General features: G+C 42.6%; 1 protein-coding gene across 3 annotated transcripts in view; it reads left to right on the forward strand.

Annotated features, from left to right (window-relative positions):
* The window catches only part of asb2a.1 (ankyrin repeat and SOCS box containing 2a, tandem duplicate 1), a 55,528-nt gene extending 32,597 nt beyond the window's left edge, over nucleotides 1-22,931 (forward strand). For 2 of the 3 annotated variants that reach the window (XM_086002780.1, XM_086002779.1), the window contains 4 exons: nucleotides 3,461-3,632; nucleotides 7,978-8,533; nucleotides 16,566-16,719; nucleotides 19,424-22,931. In XM_086002780.1, the coding sequence (XP_085858906.1) occupies nucleotides 3,461-3,632; nucleotides 7,978-8,533; nucleotides 16,566-16,719; nucleotides 19,424-19,569 (1,028 nt within the window). In that variant the 3' untranslated portion in view covers nucleotides 19,570-22,931. The remainder of the gene's footprint in view (nucleotides 1-3,460; nucleotides 3,633-7,977; nucleotides 8,534-16,565; nucleotides 16,720-19,423) is intronic. The other variant, XM_086002781.1, reaches the window with a different exon arrangement.
* The last annotated feature ends 3,145 nt before the right edge of the window (nucleotides 22,932-26,076 follow it).

Raw genomic sequence — 26,076 nt, forward strand, 5'->3', positions numbered from 1 at the left:
CAGAGCTTAGAACCTAGACAGCTGAAGCCACGGCCATCAATGGTGGAGCGAATAAAATCAGGGATGCGCAAGAGGCCAAAATTGGAGCATGGCAGAGATCTTGGGGGGCTGTAGGGCTGGAGGAGGGGTGAGGCCACGGAGGGATTTGAAACCAAGGATGAGAATTTTTCAATCTTGGCTTTGCCGTATCGGGAGCCAATGTAGGTCAGCGAGCACAGGGATGGTGGGTGAACAGGGCTTGGTGCGAGTTAGGATACGGGCAGCAGAGCTTTGGATGAGCTCAAGTGACACAAGTGACCTTTCAAGGTGGTTTAGTGGCACCTACACCCAGGAGTCTGTGCCGCCTGCCATTGGTTTTCTCAAGGAGGGCTTGGGTGTCTGAATCAGTGAACTTCTGTGTTCTTCTTCTCTGGCTTGGCGCCATGCCCTGCTGTAGCCCTAATTCCGTACAAATATAATAAAAATATTGCTGAACCGTGCAGTGAAGTTATTAGAGAGTGAAGTGCAAGGGCCAAGCACTGTTCCTCCCTCACCCGTTTGTCCCCCAGTCTGCTGCTGAAGAGTGCAGGCTGAACTGTCTTTGTAAAGGCTGCACAGATGTTTCCAGGTAGTCCAGCTGCTTACACCTGTTTTACACAGGTTTCATGACGGCCCGGGTCATTGAACTTTTTCCTGTAGTGCCACCTCTTTCCACATGGGTCGTGAGACAATTCCCTGAGGTTTCCTCCCATGGGCACCCAGCTGTTTGCCTCTCCTTTTCTGCAGCCCATCTACGAGTGTCTGAAGGTCAGACTCATTAAAGTTTTGTGCTCTTCTTTTGTGCCTCCTTCCAATGGACTTCCTCATCTTTGGGTCTAGTTGAAGACATGTTTTACTTACTTACGTACCTGCTGCTGCACTGTTCAGCAAACCCTGTTTTTTTTTAAAGGCTGCACTTGAAATTTGCCTCCCCTCGGTGCAGTATTCCCGTGTTACATGGGAGTTGTGTTCCAGCAAGGGGCACAATGGACATGATCTTCAAGAGAAATGCAGGGAATAGCGCCAACCACTGTACATGGCCTTCTTTGACCTCACAAAGGCCTTTGACACTGTCAAGCGTGAGGGATTATGGAGTGTCCTCCTCAAATTCGGCTGCCCTCAAAAGTTTGTCACCATCCTCCGTCTGCTTCATGACAACATGCAAGCCATGATCCTGACCAACGGTCCCACCACAGACCCAATTCATGTATGGACCGGGGTCAAGCAAGGCTGTGTCATCGCACCAACGCTCTTCTCGATCTTCCTTGCGGCAATGCTCCATCTCACCCTCAGTAAGCTTCCCGCTGGAGTGGAGCTAATTTACAGAACAAATGGGAAACTGTTCAACCTCCGTCGCCTCCAGTCCAGATCGAAGGTCGCCCCTTCCTCTGTCATCGAATTACAGTATGCAGGTGACACTTGCGTCTGCGTACACTCGGAGGTCGAACTCCAAACCATCGTCAACATCTTCACAGAAGTGTACGAGAGCATGGGCCTTACACTAAACATCCGTAAGACAAAGGTCCTCTACCAACCTGCCCCCACCTCACAGTACTGCCCCCCCGATTATCAAAATCCATTACAAGGCCTTGGACAACGTGGACTACTTTCCATACCTCGGGAGCCTACTGTCAACAAGGGCAGACGTCAATGACGAAGTCCAACACTGCCTTCAGTGTGCCAGTGCAGCCTTCGGTCGCCTGAGGAAGAGAGTGTTTGAAGACCAGGACCTCAAACCCGGCACTAAGCTCATGGTCTACAGAGCAGTAATAATACCCGCCCTGCTGTATGCCTCAGAGACATGGACCATGTACAGCAGGCACCTCAATGCATTGGAGAGGTACCACCAACGCTGCCTCCGCAAGATCCTGCAAATACATTGGCAGGATAGGCGCACCAATGTCAGTGTTCTCGCTCAGGCCAACATCCCCAGCATCAAAGCTCTGACCACGCTCGATCAGCTCCGATGGACGGGTCACATCATCCGCATGCCCGATACGAGACTCCCAAAACAAACGCTCTACTCGGAGCTCCGACATGGCAAGAGAGACCCAGGTGGGCAGAGGAAACACTTTAAGGACACCCTCAAAGCCTCCTTGAAAAAGTACAACATCCCCACCGACACCTGGGAATCCCTGGCCCAAGACCGCACAAAGTGGAGGAGAAGCATCCGGGAAGGCGCCGAATACCTCGACTCTCTTCGCCGGGAGCAAGCAGAAGCCAAGCGCAAACAGCGGAAGGAGCGCACGTCAACCCAAGCACCCTACCCACCCGCCCCTTCAACCACCGTCTGCCCCACCTGTGACAGAGACTGTAGGTCCTGCATTGGACTCATCCGTCACCAGAGAACTCATTTTTAATGTGGAAGCAAGTCATCCTCGGTTCCGAGGGACTGCCTAAGAAGAAAGTTCCAGCAATGTCAGTGGATATTTAAATGAGCTGATCCCTGCCTTTTATGTCTCAGCTGCAGAGTGTATCTTAGGGGCAACTGGCCTTGTGGACTTTCTCATTGTGCTTGTGTTGCTCTGAAGTACACAAGGATACAGCACCGGTTACTTTATTCTTTTAGGTAAACCTGATTTTACTGATGTGTTGTCTCTGTGAACTCCATGCACTACATTTTATTGTCCCTGTGGCATGCAAATGAACCCTAGTCTGTCTCCCTATTTGCATTGTGCCTTGGAGCTTCCATTGTGCCACTCAGAAGGGGGCAAAGGGCAGTATGAATGCCACTGTGATTTTAATTGCAATGTAGATGAGTTGGCCTGGGCTGCCATGGTACACATTGTGCCACCTCGAAGCGGTATAGCATTTAGGTCCAAATAACTTCAAAAATATCATTTGAACTCGTTATTTATAACTTGGAATCACTGACATGAATCTTGTCATTCATGTGGAAATGACTTATGAAATAATACTGGGCAGCCTGCTGGTGGCGCTGTCCAGGGAGAGTATAAATACTCGGGCATGGGCCCAGCTTGCTCAGGACATTCTTTAACAGGAACTAGTGAAGGACACAACTAGATCTCCATGTTGAAAAACAGTTGATTAAAGCCTTGTTTAACGCTTAGACCAAGTGCCTAGTAGTTTTCTTACGCCAATCACCTTGTTTAAAGAAGTGACTACGTTAAAAGGAATGGATCATTTATAGTTCTAGAAAATGGGTATTTTGAGTTGGCTTTATGCACAATGTATAGAATTGTCTTCTTGAACTTCCAAATGGTAAAAAAGGGTGCAATTTTTAAAGAACAGAATTAAAGTTGTAATATAAGTACAACATTTTAAGGAACTGCTACCATTTATGTTTTTCAAAAACATATACACTAAGATTAGTAAAGTATTTTACAAAATATTTTATCTGTTGAGTAACATTGCTCTCTGTTTTCTGTTAATAGCTATATTGATTACAGTATGCTATGCATTATAACCAAACTCTCCTCAGGTGCAAATATCAACACCCAAGCCAGTGATAATGCGTCAGCGCTGTATGAAGCTTGCAAAAACGAGCATGAAGACGTCGTGGAGTTTCTTCTTTCACAAAATGCTGATGCAAACAAAGGAAGCAAGAATGGCTGGCTGCCCCTTCACATTGCAACTGCAAAGGGCAATATGGAGTAAGTTGTAAGGGATATAACTTCCTGAGTTTAAAGTTTTGCACAAGTTTCTATGACTGAGAGTTCAGGCCACTGAGGCTGAATTTGAACCTTGAGTATTTGCCATTAAAAGGAAACAGAAGCTGAGGACTCCTTTATTGAGCTCCTCGATGTGGATCTGCTTTAGCAACAGTGCGGATTCCTGACTATATATGCCAGCACTAGTTTAAAAATTTGGGAGCATCCACTTAAATACTTCAAAATGACGTATTTGACTCTTGAGAACTCCTGATATATAAAGAAGCATTTATAGAATCAGGCAATGTGTTAGATCAAGTATATTCATTGTGTGCACATTGCTGCTACCATTTGATGCGTCAAAGCTATAAAATGAATTCCTATAAAGATTTTATACACTGATATCAGGATTAATAAATCAGGGCTAGACGAGTCTGTGATAGTTGATTTTCCAGAAAAACCTGACAGAGCCTGCACTGCGGCACAGGTTTTCCTAATTCAAAGGATGACCACTCACACACAGTCATTTATTAAAGGCTTCCAGATGTTAACCAATATTAAACACTTACACACACTGCCGTGTACATTATTTACTGCCGGCTGCTGTTTAAAGAAATAGATATATTGCACAGTTCAGTGAATCTTATTTCCACCGATCCAGAGCCAGCATTGGGCAAAATCCTCACCTAACCGCCTCAACTAATATTATAATAATCTTAGCCAGAGGCGAGGATCAATGAAGAGGAGTTGGAAGTGCAAGTCCCTGAAGCTTATGGCTTAAGCAGCCCAGTTTTTATGTTAGAGGCACTGATCGCAAGCCATAGAATGGAAGAGACCATAAGGAAATGACTTGGGAGCACTGGCAATGAAAGAACTATTTATTTGTGCTTTTTAGTTGATTAAAGTAATGAATTTTCTGTTAAATTTGTGCTCTCGTATGAAATTTATCAATGCAGCTTTCTTAAACAAGACCAGTCTTAGGAAACTTTACCATTATTTACCAGTGTGAAGCATACATAACATAAACCGGTTACATTGTTACTCTGTGTTTTTGAGAGAGAAATTAATATAACATTGTTATCTTCCAGTCAATGGCTTACCCCTAGCATTGTATATATTATGTATAATTCCAGTGAGACATCATTAGATGAACCTATTATTATAGCTGCTGCACAATTACGTCTTTGGGAACTGTATTAAATGCTTTTTCTAGGTATGTCATATATTGGTATAGTTTTTCTGTGCTTTTTACAATCTCTCCCACTCTCCCCGGCACTATTTCGAAGAAGAGTAGGGGAGTTATCACCGGTGACCTGGCCAATACTTATCCCTCAATCAGCATCACTAAAAACAGATTATCGGGTCACTATTACATTGTTGTGTGTGGGAGCTGGCTGCCGCGTTTCCCACATTACAACAGTGACTGCATTTCAAAAGTACTTCATTGGCTGTAAAGTGCTTTGGGATGTCCTGAGATTGTGAAAGGCGCTATATAAATGCAAGACCTTACTTTCTTTTCTTCATAAAAATAGACTTTGAAGCTTTCAGTGAAAAATGCCCTATGGCTAGTTAACGCTGATGAACTTGTTCATACAAATCCCCATTCCTGGCACCATATATGCTCTAAGTGTGGAGCATCAGCCAGGGAGTGGCAGCACCCATCCACAGAAATCACGTCCCTTGATTGACTCATTAGAAGGGTAGGGATAAAAAGAAAAATAACTGCAAATGCTGGAAATCTGAATCAAATGCTGACAGACCTGCTGTGCATTTCCAGCACTTTTGTGTTTGATTTCATCGGGCTGAATCTTAACTCCCACAAATGGGTGGGTTGGTGTCGTGTCAGAGGTTAAAGTTCAAAAAAGCTGAAACAGGGACCCAACCTGCCTCGAACCCATCCACTTCCAATTTTAACTGAAGCCGGATGAGGGACGGGCGACCAATCTGCTCGCGGGAGGCTGGTTGGTCATTTAAATATTATAATGAGGCTGCCTGCATTCATTTTAACAGTCATTCGATTTTTAACTTATGTTGGCCGGGTTTCCCAGGCTTCGGGAAACTCGGCAGTTAAAAGGAGGCAAGGAGAGCTGAATCCATGAGGTAAGTGCTTTAAAAGCACTACTTCTGGGTCAGGCCCAACAAGCTACCCAGTAAATCTGCCGCCCACGATCTGTCTGCTCCCCTCTTCCCACCATCGACCCCCCTCCCACCATCGGACCCTGCCCCACGATCAGAACCCCCCCACAATCTGCCCCACTCCCTCACTAAACCTACCTGCTCTACTAGGCTGCGGCCTTGTGAAGCAAGCTTCCCCGCCCGACAGGCCGCCAGCCTGTCAATCAGGTTGCCTGTGGGCGGGAACCCGACAGGAAAAAAAATTACAGGAGCCCTGCAGTTAAACTGCAGGACATTCGGGAAACCCATTCTTCCGGGTTTCCTAACCTCAAAACTGATCCTCTGCACGGAACTTGCCTACGGGCTGAAATTTAGGCCATTAAGTCTGCTTGAATCACTTTTCTTGAAAACAAACCTGAGGGTGATTTTAGTTGCATAGGTATGAAATACTGTCGTTCGAAAGGCAAATTCACAAAAGATGATGAAATATGCAAATTACTGGATGAGATACTAAAACATCAATGACAAAAAAGGTAACAGCCACAGAATTCCACAGGGATTTGCAAGTAAGAGTTACTTTTAATGTTGACCTTTTTTCAGCAAAGTGTATGGACAATAGATGCTAAATGGCAGATGCTTTTCTCAGAGTCTAAACAACAAGCAATTCATTAGCTTGTCGAGGTAATCAAAGAACACCTTGACATGAATCTTGTCATTCATGTGGAAATGACTTATGAAATTATACTTGGCGGCCTGCTGGTGGCGCTGTCCAGGGAGAGTATTAATACTCGGGCATGGGCCCAGCTTGCTCAGGACATTCTTTAACAGGAACTAGTGAAGGACACAACTAGGTCTCCATGTTGAAAAACAGTTGATTAAAGCCTTGTTTAATACTCAGACCAAGGGCCTAGTAGTTTTCTTACATCACACCTCATACCCATTATGTTGGAAAGCCCTTTGACCCATGTCTGTCTGTGACAAGAGAGATATTGGCCCAGAATTTGCGGTCAGAAGCGAAGTGAAGGCGTTCGCTGCTGAACCCCGAAGTACATTTCGCACAAAGATCTCACAATCCATGTGTCGAGAATCTTGGGTTTTCCGACCTTGAATTCAAATCAATGGATTGTAGTGGGGATCCCCTTGTTTGAACTCCTGTGACAGTAAGAGGCTGTCTAAGCAGCAAATCAAAAGGCAGGATTCTCACAGACAGCGTACAAGAAGTGAGTAAGCTCTTAAAATTCTAATACAAAAGCAAAATACTGTGGATGCAGGAAATCTGAAATAAAAACAGAAAATGCTGGAAACACTCAGCAGGTCAGGCAGCATCTGTGGAGAGAGAAACAGAGTCAACGTTTCAGGTCGATAACCTTAAGTCAGAACAGCTACTTTTTACCTTAAATTTCCAACTTTTTAAAATACTTAGAGAGAGCAAAACAAAGATTGGGACTTTCACACGGGGAAAAGGCAAACCTGAAATAAAGATGGACAAACTTTAAAAAAGAAATTAAAACATTTTTTTGGAAAAGTTTCTGTCATTGACAGACCGCAACTTCGGGACTTCTACATGCGCCTGCACATGCGCCGGATCCCGGAGTTGCGGTCAGTTTCAAAGGCGGGATGATGGTGAACGCTGCCAGTGCGCTGTCATCCCGACCACAAATTCCGGGCCAAAAAAGAGAAACCGGAGGACTGACAGGCTTTTTGAAACAGGAAGTCTGTGAGGTCAGCAAGGCTTTTAAAAAGAGAGCTGTGAAGGCTTCAGGCAGACTCAGAAAGTCAAAATTGCTGGAGAAACACTTAGAAGACACTTGTTTTAGTCGAGTAAGACAATCTACTGATGCAGGGAAGCATGGTGTGTTCTTTATTTTGTATTAAGTTGTACTGATTGAATTAATGAAGCTTATCATAAATGTTACTCTCTGTGTTCATTCACAGTGAAATAAAACAGCTTAATGATTTGTCTCATCAAGTATTTGCTCGCTCAACCTTAGTGCAAAGGACGCAAAATCCAGTTCAGGTGATGAGGGGTTTTGTTTTACACGCCCAGGTCTCTATCGTGCAAACAGCTTTAGGACAGTGTGATTCAACTCACACAACGTTAATATGCTCAGACCACTTCTGACACAGATTAATCACACTAACTATGTGTTGTTTATAAAAGTGTTTGATTTATCTGTCACAGACCATTGTCAATGCTTTAGTAATAACACAAATGTGGTTTATTCTTACTCAGGATAGTTCAAATGCTGATTCCAGTTACCAGCAAAGTTCGGGTGAGGCGCAGTGGAATTAGCCCTCTTCACCTCGCTGCTCAACACAACCAAGATGATATCATTGAAGAGCTGATTGAAGCTGGCTACAGTATCAGTGCCCTCTTGTCACCTGAAAGATCCCGGCTTTTTGAAGACAAACGTACTTCTGTTTTGTACTTTGCTGTTTACAACAACAATGTAGAAGCCACAGAAATGCTGCTCAAGGCTGGGGCAAATCCCAATGTTGATCTGATGAATCCCCTTCTAATCGCTATCCGAAATGGCTGCATCAGAAACATACAGCTGCTCATGGACTATGGAGCTAACGTCAATGCCTATATTCCAACACACCCTACTTCCTTCCCAGCAACAATCATGTTTTCTATGAAGTACCTCAGTTTGTTAAAGTTAATTATGGATTTTGGCGGTGATGGAGAATCCTGTTTTACGTGTGAATACGGCAGTCGTCAACATCCAGAACAAGAGATAAGAAGACACGACATACATTTGGAGTATAAACAGCCCAAAACTGTACAAGTAAGCTCTGGAAATAACTTTAATATTTCTATCATTCAAATAACAATGAGTTAGGAATTTAATTTTTGAGGCACATGGAGTACAATTGCAATATTATTAGTGAATCTTTATGACAAATACACATGCTAATTGTTATTCTGTAGTAAGGAATGGAGAGCACTACTCTGTACAGACTGGTAATTAGTAGTGTTGGGAAACCATTAACTAGCAGTCTGTACAGAACAATGCTGTAAGGGTGCTTCAGAGGCGCTCACCTTGATAGCGGCCATGAAAATCGGAGTGGTGCAACATTGCTCCATGGCTGGACTGGAAGCCTAGGAAGGTCAAAGGAAAAGGAGGCGAGACAGTGGTAAAATGCTCTTAATGGAGCTTTTCCTTTTGAAGATGATCGATCCCCATCCAGGTTTGATTACCTTTGGCCTGGGCAGTCTTGGGGCCTTATTAAGGCCCTCAATGGAACGAATGGCAGCTCTCAGCTGGCAAGAAGGCCTCACAGGGCATTATTGGCAGAATTCCCCAGGTGACTCGGGAACTCCACCAGACACGCCCCCTTGATGTAGAGGGGCCATCTGGAAAATTGTCCACTTCCTCCCCCCACAAATTGGAATTTGAGGACAACTTTAACCGGGATCGAAACGCAAGAGAAGATCCAGGTTTTGTCCCAAATTCCGCCCCTTCCCCTCTCCTCCAGCTGCGGGGGTTGTGCCCTCTCTCCACTTTTCCTGCCTCAGGAATTCCAGTGCCTGTAACTCAGAGAACTAACCTAATCTATATATAGAATTTATTATAAATATACACAATACAGGTGCACTATCCCTTATCTGAAACCCTTGGGGCCAGATGTGTTTCGGAATTCAGAATTTTTTGGATTTCAGAATGGATAATAATAATGCTTATAATTGGACAAGAGGCAGCCGTCGGGTTTACCCTACAACTACACCACTAGTGATGGATGCAAACCTGGCTAGGTAACCAGATTACTATAAAGAAATAGTTAACAGCAATGTTTCCTCAAAGTTGCACACGGCCACGCAGTAATCTGCAAACTCCCGTGCAAGCTGCTCAAGCTTTTACACTGGAAATACCGAGAGACGCTCCACGAAAAAACTTTCGGTTTTCAGAGCTTTCCGAATTTCGGAATTGCAGATAAGGGATAGTTAACCTGTACTTCTAAATTGCCATATGTTTCTTCTTCTGAAGTACTTTAAGGTGACGGCCGAAACTGAGAGAATTCCTCAACTGTTGCTCATAGGAACTGTCCAACTGCTCACAGACTCTGAGAGGATTCTTCAAATCACTGCCTCTCTGTCTTTAACTGCCTTTCCCTGAGAGGATGTCCAACTGACCCCTGTTTCCAATAGAATCTTGCTTTTTATATCCTGAAAAGGGCTACCAGGGACATCCTGGAATCTGAATAGCTGGCCTCTAAGATTCAAAGTGAGACTATCAATCGTATACAAACTGAACCAATCTTGAACTCTGTATATATTTGAGAATTGTGCGTCAGACTATTTCAAGCCTGTTCCCAGGGAGACCACAACACTATACCTTGAAACAATAGGCCAAGTGCACTGGCAGTTAAAATTCCTCTGTACAGTAACTGAATTTTAAAGTGATAGCTACCAACATAACATCCTTTTTGGCAATGCAGCCTTTCCTCTGTACTGTCATCTTAGATTATGGGCTCTAGACTGCAGTGGGGCTTGAACCCACAACCTTCTGACTCAGAGGCAAGACTGACCGTTAGAAATTCTAGTGTTTCCCTGGAGCACCCCATTCACCCTTCATAACCTGGTAGAAATTGATATGCGTTGCGCCTGTTTTTTGGGTGTAAAATGGGTGCAAAGTATACCAATTGAGCAGTGGGACAGCCTGCGCCATTCTGCACAGGCATTGGTTCCACTGCAAAATTTGTGGGGTCCTTGTTTTAGGCGTCTCGGGTGGATGCCTGAAACAGCGTTAGACCCCTTGAATATGTTAGGAAACTGACACCTGTTGAAAGCTGAAAATAAGCCCAGACTAATTTTTAGTCCAACCCCTCTAGAAAGAAAGACTTGCATTTATATAGCGCCTTTCACGACCACCGAACATCTCAAAGCACTTTACAGTCAATGAAGTACTTTTGAAGTGTAGTCACTGTTGTAATGTGGGATACGCAGCAGCCAATTTGCACACAGCAAACTCCCACAAACAGCAATGTGATAATGACCAGATAATCTGTTTTTAGTGATGTTGATTGAGGGATAGACATTGGCCAGGACACCGAGGATAACTCCCCTATTCTTCTTTGAAATAGTGCCATGGGATCTTTTACGTCCACCTGAGAGAGCAGACAGGGCCTCGGTTTAACATCTCATCCGAAACAGTGTAAGGGGGGCATCTTTTTGCTGGTTTATAGTAATTTACCTGGCCAGCAGCCTTTGCCTCTGAGCTCTGACCAATTCCAACCTTTTACCTGGTTTACAGTAATTCACCTGATCAGCAGCCTTTTGCTGCTGCACTCTAAACCAATTTACAAACAGCGGTTTTGAATCGCTACCCCTCCTTCAGTTCTGAGTGGAGGAACTTATAATTAATGATTTTAAAACGGACAAGTGGTTTGGATGAGAGAAAAATCAAGTTTTATTACCTAAATAAACTACAATCAAAAGAATAAACTATATCACACGAACACAGTAATTACAGTAAAACTATATAACGGGGTTGCAGACGGCGAAAACGAGGGATAAAATGGCTCCAATGTTATTTAAACAATCTTAGCAATTACCCTCAAATCACCACCCCCTAACTCCTGCTAGGTTGCCTTGCCGAGGAGTCAGAACACCCTGCTCACCTGTGGTCCAGCGAAGTAAAGAGAGCGATAGCTTTTCAGCAGCTATCTTATATACCTGGTGAGGTCCTGCCGTTCTGCCCTGCAAGGGCTGTGTGCAAAATTCCCGCCCAAAGGGTCCAATACACAAGAGAAAGCTGTGATTGGCTAACTCAGAGTGGTTGGACTGGGTTAATGTGTCTTCCGGAGCTCCCCGGGCTGAAACAAAAGGGAAATACAACTGCTCTATTGTCCAGAATGCTAGGTGATTTAAGCCCATTAATGATAAGTTCCTCCACTCAGAACTGAAGGAGGGGTAGCGATTCGAAACCGCTGTTTGTAAATTGGTTTAGCTGAACCCACTCACTCACTGGGGCCCATTTAGGCCCATCTGGAGGCCAGTATGCCTCCTCGTACTCAGCATGCCATCCTCCAGTCCCATGTTAGGTCCCAACTGAGCCAAGGAAGTAGGAACTCCCACTGTAGCATTTGACCGAGTGTGGCATCAAGGAGCCCTAGTAAAATTGAAGTCAATGGCAATCAGGGGAAAAACTCTCCACTGGCTGGAGTCATACCTAGCACAAAGGAAGATGGTTGTGGTTGTTGGAGGCCAACCATCTCAGCACCAGGACATTGCTGCAGGAGTTTCTCAGGCCAGTGTCCTAGGCCCAACCATCTTCGGCTGCTTCATCAATCACCTTCCCTCCGTCATAAGGTCAGAATTGGGGACGTTCCCTGATGATTGCATAGTGTTCAGTTCCATTCACAACTCTTCAGATAATCAAGCAGTTCGTGCCTGCATGCAGCAAGACCTGGATGACATTCAGGCTTGGGCTGGTAAGTGGCAAGTAACATTCGTGCCACACAAGTGTCAGGCAATGACTATCTCCAGCAAGATAAAGTCTAACCACCTTCCCTTGACATTCAATAGCATTACCATTGTCGAATCCCCCACCACCAACATCCTGGGAGTCACCATTGACCAGAAACTTAACTGGACCAGCCACATAAATACTGTGGCTACAAGAGAAGATCAGAGACTGGGTATTCTGTGGTGAGTGACTCACCTCCTGACTCCCCAAAGCCTTTCCACCATCTACAAGGCACAAGTCAGGAGTGTGATGGATGGGTGCAGCACCTACAACACTCAAGAAGCTCAACACCATCTAAGACAAAGTAGATCACTTGATTGTCACCCCATCCAGCACCTTAAACATTCACTCCCTCCACCACTGGCGTACCGTGGCTGCAGTGTGTACCATCTACAAGATGCACTGTAGGAACTCGCCAAGTCTTCTTCGACAGCATCTCCAACACCCGCAACCTCTATCATCTAGAAGGACAAGGGCAGCAGGCGCATGGGAACACCACCACCTCCAAGTCACACAACACCCTGACTTGGAAATATATTGCTATTCCTTCATCATCACTGGGTCAAAATCCTGGAACTCCCTACCTAACAGCACTGTGGGAGTACCTTCACCACACGGACTGCAGCGGTTCAAGAAAACGGCTCACCACCACCTTCTCAAGGGCACTTATGGATGGGCAATAAATGCTGGCCTTGCCAGCGATGCCCACATCCCGTGAATGAATTTTAAAAAACTGTAGGGAACCCCTGCTTCCCGTGGCTGCACCCTGATAGTATCAACCTTGTAAGGGGTGGGTAGAGGCTCCTTCCCTTACCAAGCTTACCGAAAAATCCAGATTTGGCCATTTTCTGATGGGTTCCCCAGTCCCCCATCAGAGTGACAGCGGGAGTCTGTCAGAACCCCAAGGAAATTCGGGCCAGATTGCCCATATTGTGAGAGACATATTACTCTGATCAGACCCCGACTCTCACAATCTAGACTTGATCTGCCTTTGCAGAGGTTACGTGGGCCCAGGAATAACAAATATCATGATTGCAGGAAACATACTGGTTTTTAATAGCTCCAAACTTGCAAGTTCTGTGCCCAATGCAGTGTCTCATTGAGCAGCATTCCAATTTTCTGGACATTGAATTTAATGGCCCAGAAATCAGGAGCACTGTGAGTCAGGCGCAGTGAATGCTTTGCCAACAACAACAACTTGTATTTATATAGCGCCTTTAACGTAGTAAAACGTCCCAAGGCGCTTCACAGGAGTATTATATAAGATAAAAAATACTGAATTATCTACTGTGTACCCATTCTCTGTAGTATACTGTATTCGCTGCTCACGCTGTGGTCTCCTCTACATTGGGGAGACCAAATGCAGATTGGGTGACCGCTTTGTGGAACGCCTTCGTTCAGTCCGCTAACGTGACCCTGAACTTCCGGTCACCTGTTATTTTAACTTTTCGCCCCACTCCCACTCTGACCTCTCTGTTCTTGGTCTCCTACACTGTTCCAATGAAGCTCAACGTAAGCTCAAGGAACAGCACCTCATCTTTCGATCAGGCACTTTACAGCCTTCCGGACTCAACAGTGAGTTCAACAATTTCAGATCGTGAACTCTGCCCCCATTTTTTCGGACGGCAGCTGTTGCTGATGATTCTGCTTTTCCGATTTACACCTCTTCTAGACCCACCTTTTCTTTCTTTACTTATGCCATTACCATCTCCTTTTGCCTTGTACCTTTTGTCATTTAATCACTCCTGCCTTCCACCCTATCACAGGTCTTCCCTTTTGTTCATTCCTCCCCTCCCCCCCACCCTTTCCCTGCCCCTGCACTTGTTTAAAATCTGTTACATCTCTAACTTTTTCCAGTTCTGGCGAAAGGTCATCGACCTGAAACGTTAACTCTGTTTCTCTCTCCACAGATGCTGCCTGACCTGCTGAGTATTTCCAGCATTTTCTGTTTTTATTTCAGACTTCCAGCATCCGCAGTATTTCGCTTTTATACCAGATTCTCTGATCTGTCAAGTGAAACTCTGCACTTGGAATGGAGTGTCAAAATTGTCAGGGTATTATTGACCACATCTACTTTCACAACCACATAGATCTCAGGCTAACAATACCTATTTATTTACATTTTACATTATTTATTTACAATTTAACAGCACCAAAATTAGGTCCAAGATTAGGCACTAGCTACACAAGGCAATATTTACACACACACACACACACACAGAGCACAACGGTCCTTTAGAGTTAAATGCTCTCACAGTTTTTTCTTCATCAGAAAAATAAAGTCTCTTTGAATTAAACTAACAGAAACCTGAAGAAAAGACTTCCTCCTCTCAAACTTGGTTGCTGCTGACAATTGTTTCCCAAGTGAAAGGTCAGAGGATTGCTGCCTTTCCAGCCAAATTTATCTGTTTTCAACCAAAAATTATGTTTGAAGCAGGATTCCAAATAAATCTAAATGCCATTGTCCACAGCGTCTTTACTCAGCAGCCACCTTCAAACATACTAACCATTTACGTTCAGCCAAGAGCTCACCAATTAAGTGACTGTAGGAATAGCCTCCCTCTGCTGGATATACATATGTAACTGCATAATATCATTTTAAACACTGTAAGGGCCATTTGTTTATCCAGGCAAAATCTAGGGGACATCATTCTGTGAATTACACAAATACAGTGACTGAAACACCTTTCATGATTTGAAACATTTAAAAATAGCATTACATGAAACCCTAAACAATAATCCTCCAACCTTTCCTTTTTGTTTTGCTGCTTTTAAGCAACAAGCTCTTGCTCATTTTAAAGTTGACTTCAGAACTATGAATCCTTGCTTTCAAATTGCTCCATAGCGTTTCCCCATCTTAATTGCTACACCGTTAATCCCTCATGCACCAGAGCTCTGTTCCTCTAACACTGGGCTACTCCCTGTTTCCCTCCCTCCACTCCATCATTGCGGCTCTTCATTCAGCCCCTCTGCTTCTGTTCTCTGGAATTCCCGGCCTAGTTTCCTTCTGCCTTCCCATTTCCTTCCCTTCTTTCAAAAACCTCATCAAAATCTTTCTCTTTGACTTTGCCCTCTCTACTTTTCCTTTATTTGTCCTGCTCACTGTCCACTTTTTTAGCTTCCCGAATGTAAAACACATGGAAATGTCTTCCTGCACATAAAAAAATGCAAATGGTTGCGGTTGTATTCTTTTTTGGAGAAAGGGTCAAGACTTTATCTGCTGAGCATTTACGTGGCACGCTGCCATTCAGCAGATTCTGCTCGTATACTTCTGTACACATGAGTGGTTACAAAGACTTTTAGTCCCAATAGGAACGTTCCCATTAAACAGGTTTTTTTCTTTATCAACATGTTTTTGACTTGGTAGCTATGGTTTCCATGGAGACAGTCAGGAATGTTAGTTTGATTGGCCACTACAGTGAAAAATTAGCATGTTACCAATCAGAAATATACTTCACGTTGATCATTGTTGTTGGTGAATTCCATTAATTTTGGATAGAAATGTGCCATTTTTTTCTAGAAATTGTATATTGATTAAATTAGCTCCAAATAACCATAGGATCTCACAGAATATTGGACTGCACAAGTTATTAGCAGTGATGTACAACATGACAGAATGTTGGACCGTGAGAAAGGGCATCACAAAATATTGAACCATTATATAGGGCATCGCAGATTATCGGACAGGCATGTAGGGCCTCATGGAATATTGGATAGTCATATAGGACATCACAGAATATTGGCCAGTGAAATAGGTCTTTACAGCATATTGAACCTTGGTCTCATAGAATATTGAAGTAGAGCCTCACAGAATACCAGATAGTGACATATGGCTTCAAGGAATATTGAATAGTGATTATAGGACCTCACAGATATTGGATAATACTATAGGGCTCTACAGGATATTGGGTAGTGATATATGACCTCCTAGAATGTTGGGTAGTCACATAGGGACTCACGGGGTATTGGATAGTGATATAGGACTTCATAAGAAATTGGATCGAGCGGCAACATAAGAAGATAGGGCCTCACAGATTATCAGACAGTGACTTAGAGCCTTGCAGATATCAACTTATTTTATTTGTGTATGTGACATATTAAATGTTAATGGCAGAAAGCACATGCCTTTAACTGCTGCTAATCCATGTAGAAAGGAAATTGTCACACTTTGTGTCAGAATGGATAGCCTCAACACTGACACCTGCAATAATTGGGTAACCCAGGTTTGACTTTTTAAGCAAAGTAGCATCACAAAATTAAACAAGTTGATGTAATGTTAACATATCTCAAACTGATTACTACTGTGCCTTTGCCCAGGAGCAATTCATTTGTCTTATGATCTTGTTTTCAGTTTTGTGAAATGGTGTCTACACCTGGAATCTACAGATGGGCTGGGCCAATCATTGATGTGTTACTTGACTATGTCGGTAATGTGAAACTCTGCAGTAAATTGAAGGAACATCTCGACAGTTATGATGACTGGGCAGATATCAAAGCAAAATCAGGCAAGTATATACATATAAATTCAAAACCTCAAAGAATCACTTTGTTGGTCTGTTAGAGCTAGATGGGGAAGCAGTCTAAAATTAAGTGTTTTTATTATTTTTAATTTACTCGGTTTTTAGCAAGTAACCAGATGATTTAGTAAATAAGAACATTTTAGGGATGGTGTGCCGCAATGGAATGGAATCTTTTCCACACTCTGTCCTATGGTTGGCTCCCAACTGGCAGAAGTGCTTTTCCAGTGGAAGGGATAGAAAAACAAGATAGCAAGTCAGTTCAAGGTTGTTGTCGTGGTGTCAAGTTCTAGAACATCACGGACCACTTTCCTGCCCACTCTCACTGAACACTGAGTGACGCAGGGAGACCCAGAGAGGGAAAAATAACCAAAAAAATGGGTGGCAAATATAACTAATTTTACTAGAAACAAAGCTAGGTTTTACTGTAAAATTCAACTGTCATTTTAATGTTATTTTTCTAAGGTAAACTCCATCTGTTTATTTCCCCATTTCCCGGGCTCACCGAGCCACGGTCTAAATATAGGTGAGATGACAGACTGGAAGAGTTACAGAGGGTGTAACTAATGGCTGCAATTCAATATCCAGCAGCTTGTTGTGAAAGAGGAGACCCTGAGCTAAATAAAACTACTGGCTATTGCCTCATGGTTTAACCAGTTGTGTGTCTCATATACTGTATATATACCAGTATAAAACCTGCTGGAGAACACACTATAACCACATTTCAGGTGACAGATCTTAATTTGACATACTCAGTTTATATAGAATCATAGAATGGTTACAGCACAGAAGGAGGCCATTCAGCCCGTCGAGCCCGTGCTGACTTTCTGCAAGAGCACTTCAGCTAGTCCCACTCCCCTGCTCTTTCTCCGTAGCCTTGCAAATTTTTTTCCTTCAGGTACTTATCCAATTCCCTTTTGAAAGCCACGATTGAATCTGCCTCCACCACCCTTTCAGGCAGTGCATTCCAGATCATAACACTCGCTGCGTAAAAAAGTTTTTCCTCATGTCGCCTTTGGTTCTTCTGCCAATCACCTTAAATCTGTGTCCTCTGGTTCTCGACCCTTCCACCAATGGGAACAGTTTCTCTCTATCTACTCTGTCTAGACCCGTCATGATTTTGAACACCTCTATCAAATCTCCTCTCAACCTTCTCTGCTCCAAGGAGAAAAACCCAGCTTCTCCAGTCTATCCACGTAACTGAAGTCCCTCATCCCTTGGAACAATTCTTGTAAATCTTTTCTGCACCCTCTCTAAGGCCTTCACATCCTTCCTAAAGTGCGGTGCCCAGAATTGGACACAATACTCCAGTTGAGGTCGAACCTGTGTTTTATAAAGATTCATCATAACTTCTTTGCTTTTGTACTCTATGCCTCTATTTATGAAGCCCAGGATCCCGTATGCTTTTTTAACCACTTTCTCAACCTGCCCTATGGCAAGCCATGACAATTAGAATATAAGCATGGCACTGTACCATTCTTAGAGAGTCTCCAAATGGCAGTTAGACTTATTTAGGTTCACAGCAGAAGGAAGGGGCAGGAGCAGTAATCTTTTAGCAAACCTGGTTACTATGAAAAACTGAATTGGCTGCATTTATCAACGTGTTCAAACTAGCTGGTTCATTCTGGTTCATAGCAGTTCATTCTGCAAAATGGCCAATAGTGATCCAATACTGTAGATTTGAATCACTGGTGCACCGTGCAATCTGCAACATTTGATGGAAATTGGTTTAATATAATCTTTAAAAAAAACTACTAAGTACATCACTTGTTGTAGCTTCTAAATCACATTGCCAAGGAAGCCAAACATATTTTAAACTGAAGATCTAATCGGTGATTTTTTTTTTAGCATATGGGACAATAAAGAATGTGCTTATAGGAGTATCTTTTTAAACCACTGGCCTAATTAAAAGGTTTCATGTAGTTTCTGTAACCGTTAAGTCTGAATATAACAATGTATTTTTTGTAAGCTTGCGAAGTTTATTAACTGATCTTTAAACGCGGTAAAGTCTCTGAATAAATTCATTCCAAACAACAAATTGTCATAGTAATGTAAATTGATTAACATAAAGCTTTGAATAAAATTAACCTTTTAGAGCCTATCTAAAAACTTACAAATATTGCTTAAATTATGAATAAAATGCTATACTTACATTAGCCAGGCTTAGTAAAATAAGCTTCCCATTGGTAAAATTTCAAGGGCTTCTAAAACATGAAATCTAATAGAATAGTTGGCATTAGTTCTGCGATTTTATTATATGCTATTTTATTTTACATTATTTTTATATATCTGGAAACAGCTGTATTAAAAGGGGATTTTGCATATCAAATGTTATTTGCTCAAAGCAATAGTATTCCAAGGTTAGCCATCATATGGCAATGAAGCCATGGGATATAAGTAAACAAACACGTAACTTGTTTGTCTAAAATTCCTTTCTCGGCCATTTTAATGGGAGTGTTAGCCCATTGATTATAACCAGGTTAACACCTCTGTTAAAATTACTCATTGAAGATCTTCTGGCAAACTTGCATTCCCTCCAAATGTGGCTGAGATCCTATTGCAATCATTCTTATTATTGCATGTACTCGTTTGCTTGAGAAAGGAGTGAAAGAACTATCATCGGCAGATATTTTTTGTCACAACAACCATTGTTTCCATTGCTTATCATATGTTCATTTCAATCTTTGTTTAGAACCGCCAAGACCTCTTGCCCATCTTTGCAGAATTAAAGTTCGAAAGGTTCTGGGAAATGAGAGATTAAAACTTATTGAAGTGCTACCTCTCCCGGGCAGGCTGAGAAGATACTTGGAGCACAACTGTACAAATGATCTTGTGTAAATTCATCCATTGGCAAGAAACCACATGGCAATCTACAAGAAAAGTAATTGCATATTACAGAGTGCAGAGAAAGGAGTCAGTCCAAAATCGGGGTAGTGGCAACCACAAATGATTTATGATATATAACTGTGCAACAATGCAAAGGAAGTAATGGCCCAGATTTTGCAGTCAGCAGTGTAATCAAGGATTACGCCGCCGGCATCCGAATCGAATGCGCATTTACTTGCTGGGAACCCTCCTCCGAGAAGTTGCTGTCAGGCGCTGCGGAGTAGAGGGCAGCGTAGTGACCCACGGATGACAAGGGCGCACCGTGTGCGTAAGCATACCTGGGATCACGTGGGCCGATGCTTCAATCAGCAAACAAAAGGTCTAGCAAAACTTGCGTATTAACATCACTAGTACAATGCTTTCTGCTGCTTAGATTATTTGTTAAGAGCTGCAAGAATGACTCTCGTGCTAACATCTAAGATTTATATTAAATGAAACATGTAATATTTCACTTGACATTTGTTGAGTTCATCCCCAACTAAATTAACCTTTAAATCATGACACGTAGTGGACACCATGAACAACATCCTGTGGATCATATGTAAATGTTTCCATTTCCGGCCTCATATAGCTTTTAAAATTACTTGGATTTGTCAGGAGGTATCCCCTTACGCTGTGCAAACAGGTCCTGTGCCTATTTGCACCAGCCGTAAAATTTTCATACATATTTGCTGGGCAGTTGGTGGGCAATTAGCCCAACTCTGCACCAGCAATTAGGATTTCAATGTCAGTGCGGATCATCTGTCAAGTTGAAACTTGACGGATCGTAAGTTTGGGATTTAGCGCAAGCGCATGCGGAAATCCCGAACTTGCTGCCCATTTCAAAGGCGGTATACCAACCGCAAATTCTGGCCCAATATTTCATGGGATAACAGCACAGAGGTAAAAGATCCACTAACTAATCGTGGACAGATTTCATGTGGCCTACGATTGAATGAATAAGCACTGGAAGGTTGGAAAATAAGCCAGGGTCTTTGGATTTAAATAGTTCCAAATAGAGGAACCTAAAACGGGGTGTATTGAAACAGAAACATTCCAGAAATGCACAGCTGGTCAGTCAGTGTCTAAAAGAGAAAAGGTGGGCTGAAATTTTGGGTTCATGAGTTCTGATGAAAGGTCGCACCAGAAATATCAGCTTCTCTTTTCTCTTTCAAATGCCACCTGATCTACTGTGTATTTCCGGCATTTTGTGTTCTCAATTCAGATTTCCAGCACTCACAGTTTTTCTTTTTATCTCTTAGATTTCAGTATTTTAATCTGTACGTTATCAATGTAGAAAATGTACCAAAGTTTACGTCAGGAATAACCTGTTGCATCAACATCATATAAGAGAAAGATTTTATAACCATTTCTCACGAAGGAATAGCAAAGAAACTGATTGTTCGGTTTTCCTGCGGCTCAGACGCAATTTACGCATGGAACTTCGCTTCGGTTTGCACCTTGTCCTGAAAGCATACAGGCCATAACAAGCTCCAAGCCATTTATAGTCAAAATGTTGATAGAAGTATGATACATTATTTAATTTTTATGCCTTATTTTAATATAATAAACATCAAGCTATAAGATGCTGACATGCAGCAAAATATTACTAATTGTCTTGGGTGTCTTGATTAATGCTTTTTGTTGCATGGAACATCACAGCAGCTGAAGAGCAATTAATACTGTTGGTTTTTACTGCACTGATAGCATATAGTTGTTGGAATACCTTCAAAATGTTTCAGCTCCTGAGGTGTCTCGGTGGTAAATGCATCATGTAGGATTGAGCCATGCAGACCAGGCAAGTCCCAAATTCACATCATGGTCTGTGCTGATCTTATCCAAGGCAGCAGTTGGAACATAGAAACAAGAGTAGGCCATTCAGTCCCTTGAGCCTATTCTGCCATTCAATTAGATTATGACTGATCTGTACCTCAACCCCATTTACCCACTTTTGCTCCATTTCCCTTGATACCCTTATCTAACAAAAATCTATTGATCTCAATCTTGAAACTTTCAGTTGACCCAGCATCCACAGCCTTTTGAGGGAGAGAGTTCCAGATTTCCACTACCCTTTGTGTAAAAAGTGCTTCCTGATTTCACTCCTAAATGGCCTCGCTCTTAAGATTATTGCCCCTTGTTCTGGGCTTTATCGTTAAATCGTTTCCCTGAATCTGCCCTATCAAATCACTTTATTATTTTAAACACCTCGATTGGATCACCCCTCAACCTTCTAAACTCAACATGAGATTCTACAAAAAGCCCCTGCATTCCTGGGCTAGGAAAGGGGAAAAAAGGTAACCATGGTTTCCACTCGTCATTCAGTGACTCTTGCTGGAACGTGAGTGCATGCCACCATCATATAAGGTCAAAATCGAGCCAAACGGTCAAATATCATGCCAACATTCACTGTCTAGACCCATCCATGAAGAAAGGCCACATGGGTGAAGTGCTGGAGAGCTGCCAGCATGTTAGACAGCAGCAACTTCAGAAGATAGGCGAAAATTGGGAAAAATGTGCCTAATGGGAATGATAAGACCTCCTGTTTATCTACACCAGGTTGGATGCAGTTCTGAGTTCTTTATATATTTGATTCATTTCAATGCCAATTTCAGGAATTTCATTGCCCTTGTCAGGTAATTCTGTTCTTTAAGCCACACTCACAACCCTGAGGACTGTTTCTGCTGATACTGACAATGCAGGCTAAACTCAGGACAGTCTTAACGCTGCATACTTGTACTAGAACTGGATTGGTGCTATTGCAGTTCATTTTATTTGTGACCCAAACTCGGGTTGTCACCTTTTGCCAGTTGCAAGACTGAACAGGGTTGGAGTCAGAGCAGGAATGTGGGAGGAGGGGTGTGGTCATGGCTTGAGTGCTAAGATTTGCTTTGCTGATGATGAAAGCGCATTGAAAACCTTAATAAACTGAATGATTAATGTCTCTACATCATGAGAAACAGAAGTAAGTAAAAATAATGGACTGTTATTTGAAAAATTTGACTTGATGTCCAGTTTGAATCTTAGGCATTTCTGGACACGCCATTCAAATATTAGCTGTTTGGATCAACACTGGATGGCTGATGATGTCAATCATAACATCCATCAAAAGAAGACTATTGTCCTCCATTTTCTCTGATTGTACTCAACCCTGGCATCCAGTGATCAGCAGACATTACTTTAAAACAATGTTTGGAACTGCAAGAGTATCGCTTAGTTAAAGTACATTGTTGTAGTTTTATGGACTGGAATGTTTCTGTGGACTTTTTTTTAACTTTAAATTTAATATAAATGTTATCATTTTCAGACAGTGATTCTAATAAAAATATGCATTTGGACTGAGTTTTTGTAATTTAGTTGTCTTCAAAATTAATCACCACAAAAGATATTTAAATGAGGAATGACTGTGTCTCCCCTTATTATTAGACTCTGAGAAACCCAAGACACTCCGGGGCTAAATTGGATCATTGAAATTTACAGCACAGAAGGAGGCCATTCGGCCCATCTTGTCCATGCCGGCCACAAAGAGCTAGCCAGCCTAATCCCACTTTCCAGCACTTGGTCCATATCCTTGTAGATTACGGCACTTCAAGTGCATATCCAAGTATCTTTTAAATGCGATGAGGGTTTCTGCCTCTACCACCCTTTCAGGCAGTGAGTTAAAGATCCCCACAACCCTCTGGGTGAAAGCATTCCCCTCAAATCCCCTCTAAACCTCCTACCAATTACTTTAAATCTATGCCCCCTGGTTATTGACCCTTCTGCTAAGGGAAATAGGTCCTTCCTTTCCACTCTATCTAGGCCCCTCATAATTTTATACACTCAATTAGGTCTCCACTCAGCCTCCTCTGTGCCAAAGAAAACAACTCCAGCCTATCCAATCTTTCCTCATAGTTAAAATTCCCCAGCCCAGGCAACATCCTCGTAAATCTCCTCTCACCCTCTCTAGCGCAATCACATCCTTCCTGTAATGTGGTGACCAGAATTGCATGCAGTATTCTAGCTGTGACCTAACTAGTGTTTTATACAGTTCAAACATAACCTCCCTGCTCTTATATTCTATGCCTCGGCTAATAAAGGCAAGCACCCCGTATGCCTTCTTAACCACCTTATCTACCTGTCCTGCTACCTTCAAGGATATGTGAACATGCCCTCCATGGTCCCTCTGATCCTCTGCACTTCTCAGTGTCCTACCATTTATTGGCCCAGAAATTCGGGTCGGGGGCTTCCTGCGGGTGCAAGCCCCCGACCTGCACTTACCTTGCGCGTCGGCCGTTGAGCTGTGGGCCCCCGTGGAATTCCGATCCTGGGCCTCCTCCAACTGCCAGCGTGCAGTGCTTGCGTATCCCAGGGGCACAGTTAGTTCGGTGCGTCCCCTGGGATCACGTGGGCCATGGAGAGCCAATCGGAGCAGGGAATGCTCCATTCATAAGTCTGACAGGAAGTGCTGTCAAATTTAGAAATACTACGGGCCCCAAAACATCACTAAATCTTCAAATAATTTTTTTTTAATCACATTTTTAAATAAACTATAAATTACATGAAATAACTATTTTAAACAATAATTTAAATTTTTGAATTTTTTTTTTTATTTTCTAACGGGGCTAAAAATAAACTTACCTTTCTTTAAAATATTTAAAAATAATAAACCTGTGGAAAAAATGTTTTAATTTTAATTAATTCACCACTTACCTTGTAAAAAGCAGGCCTTACGCCTGCTTTTTACATGTCTAACTTCTGGAGACATACCCTCCCGGGAAAACCTGTAAAAAAAAACGAAGTTCGATGCGCACGTGCAGCCTCTCCCGCACACGCGTTCAACCTCTGAACCCCTGCTTTCAGGGGAACGGAAGTGCCAGTTTCCCGCGCATGCGCCGTGCATGCAGGAAACCGGCACTTCCATTGGGCCTACAGGTGAGTACCCCGTGTCTACTCACCTGTGGAGACCTGAATTTCTGGGCCAATGTGTATTCCCTTGCCTTGTTAGTCCTCCCCAAATGCATTATCTCACACTTCTCCAGATTGAATTCCATTTGCCACTGTTCTGCCCACCAGACCAGTCCATTGATATCTTCCTGCAGTCTACAGCTTTCTTCTTCATTATCAACCACACAGCCAATTTTTGTATTATCTGCAAATTTCTTAATCATACTTCCAACATTCAAGTCCAAATCATTGATATATACCAGAAAAACCAAAGGACCCAATACTGAACCCTACTGGAAACAGCCTTCCAGTCACAAAAAACACCCTTTGACCATTACCCTTTGTTTCCTGCCTCTGAGCCAATTTTGGATCCAACTTGCCACTTTCCCTTGGATCCCATGGGTTTTTACTTCCATGACCAGTCTGCCATGTGGGACCTTATCAAAAGCCTTGCTAAAATCCATGTAGACTACATCAAACGCACTACCCTCATCGACCCGCCTTGCTACCTCCTCAAAAAATTCAATCAAGTTAGTCAGACACGACCTTCCCTTAACAAATCCATGCTGACTGTCCCTGATTAATCCGTGCCTTTCTAAATGAAGATTTATCCTGTCTCTCAGAATTTTTTCCAATAATTTTCCCACCACCGAGGTTAGGCTGACTGGCCTGTAATTACTCAGTCTATCCCTTTCTAATTTTTTAAACAATGGTACCATGTTACCAGTCCTCCAGTCCTCCGGCACCACACCTGTAGCCAGAGAGGATTGGAAAATGATGGTCAGAGCCTCTGCTATTTCTTCACTCACTTCTGCAATGAGAAAGGGTTAATTAATAACCTTGTAGTAAAGGGGCCTTTAGGGAAGAGTGACCATAATATGATTGAATTTTATATTGAGTTTGAAAGTAATTTAGTTAAATCCAAAACTAGGGTCTTAAATCTAAACAAAGCAAACTATGTAGGTATGAGGGGCGAGTTGGCTAAGGTAGATTGGGAAACTACATTAAAAGGTATGATGGTAGACAAGCACTGGTTAGCATTTAAAGAATTAATACATAATTTACAACAAATACACGTTCTTTTAAGGCACGAAAACCCCACAGGAAAAGTGGCTAACAAGAGAAGTTAAAGATAGTATTAGATCAAAGGAAGAGGCTTATAATGTTGCCAAAAAGAGCAGTAAGCCTGAGGATTGGGAGTATTTTAGAATTCAGCAAAGGAGGACCAAGAAATTGATAAAGAAAGGAAAAATAGACTATGAGAGTAAACTAGCGAGAGACATAAAAACAGACTGTAAAAGCTTCTATTGGTATGTAAAAAGGAAAAGATTAGCGAAAGTAAATGTGGGTCCCTTACAGGCTGAGACAGGAGAAATTATAATGGGGAATAAGGAAATGGCAGAGAAATTAAACAAAAACTTTGTGTCTATCTTCACGGAAGAAAACACAAAAAGCTTCCCGGAATTAATGGAGAACCAAGGGTCTAGCAAGAATGAGGAACTGAAAGAAATTAGTATTGGTAAAAAAATAGTACTGGAGAAATTAATGAGACTGAAA

This window comes from Somniosus microcephalus, chromosome 12, assembly GCF_052327205.1.
Source record: "Somniosus microcephalus isolate GS21.2 chromosome 12, FLI_Smic_1.0, whole genome shotgun sequence".
Classification (NCBI taxonomy): Eukaryota; Metazoa; Chordata; class Chondrichthyes; order Squaliformes; family Somniosidae; genus Somniosus; species Somniosus microcephalus.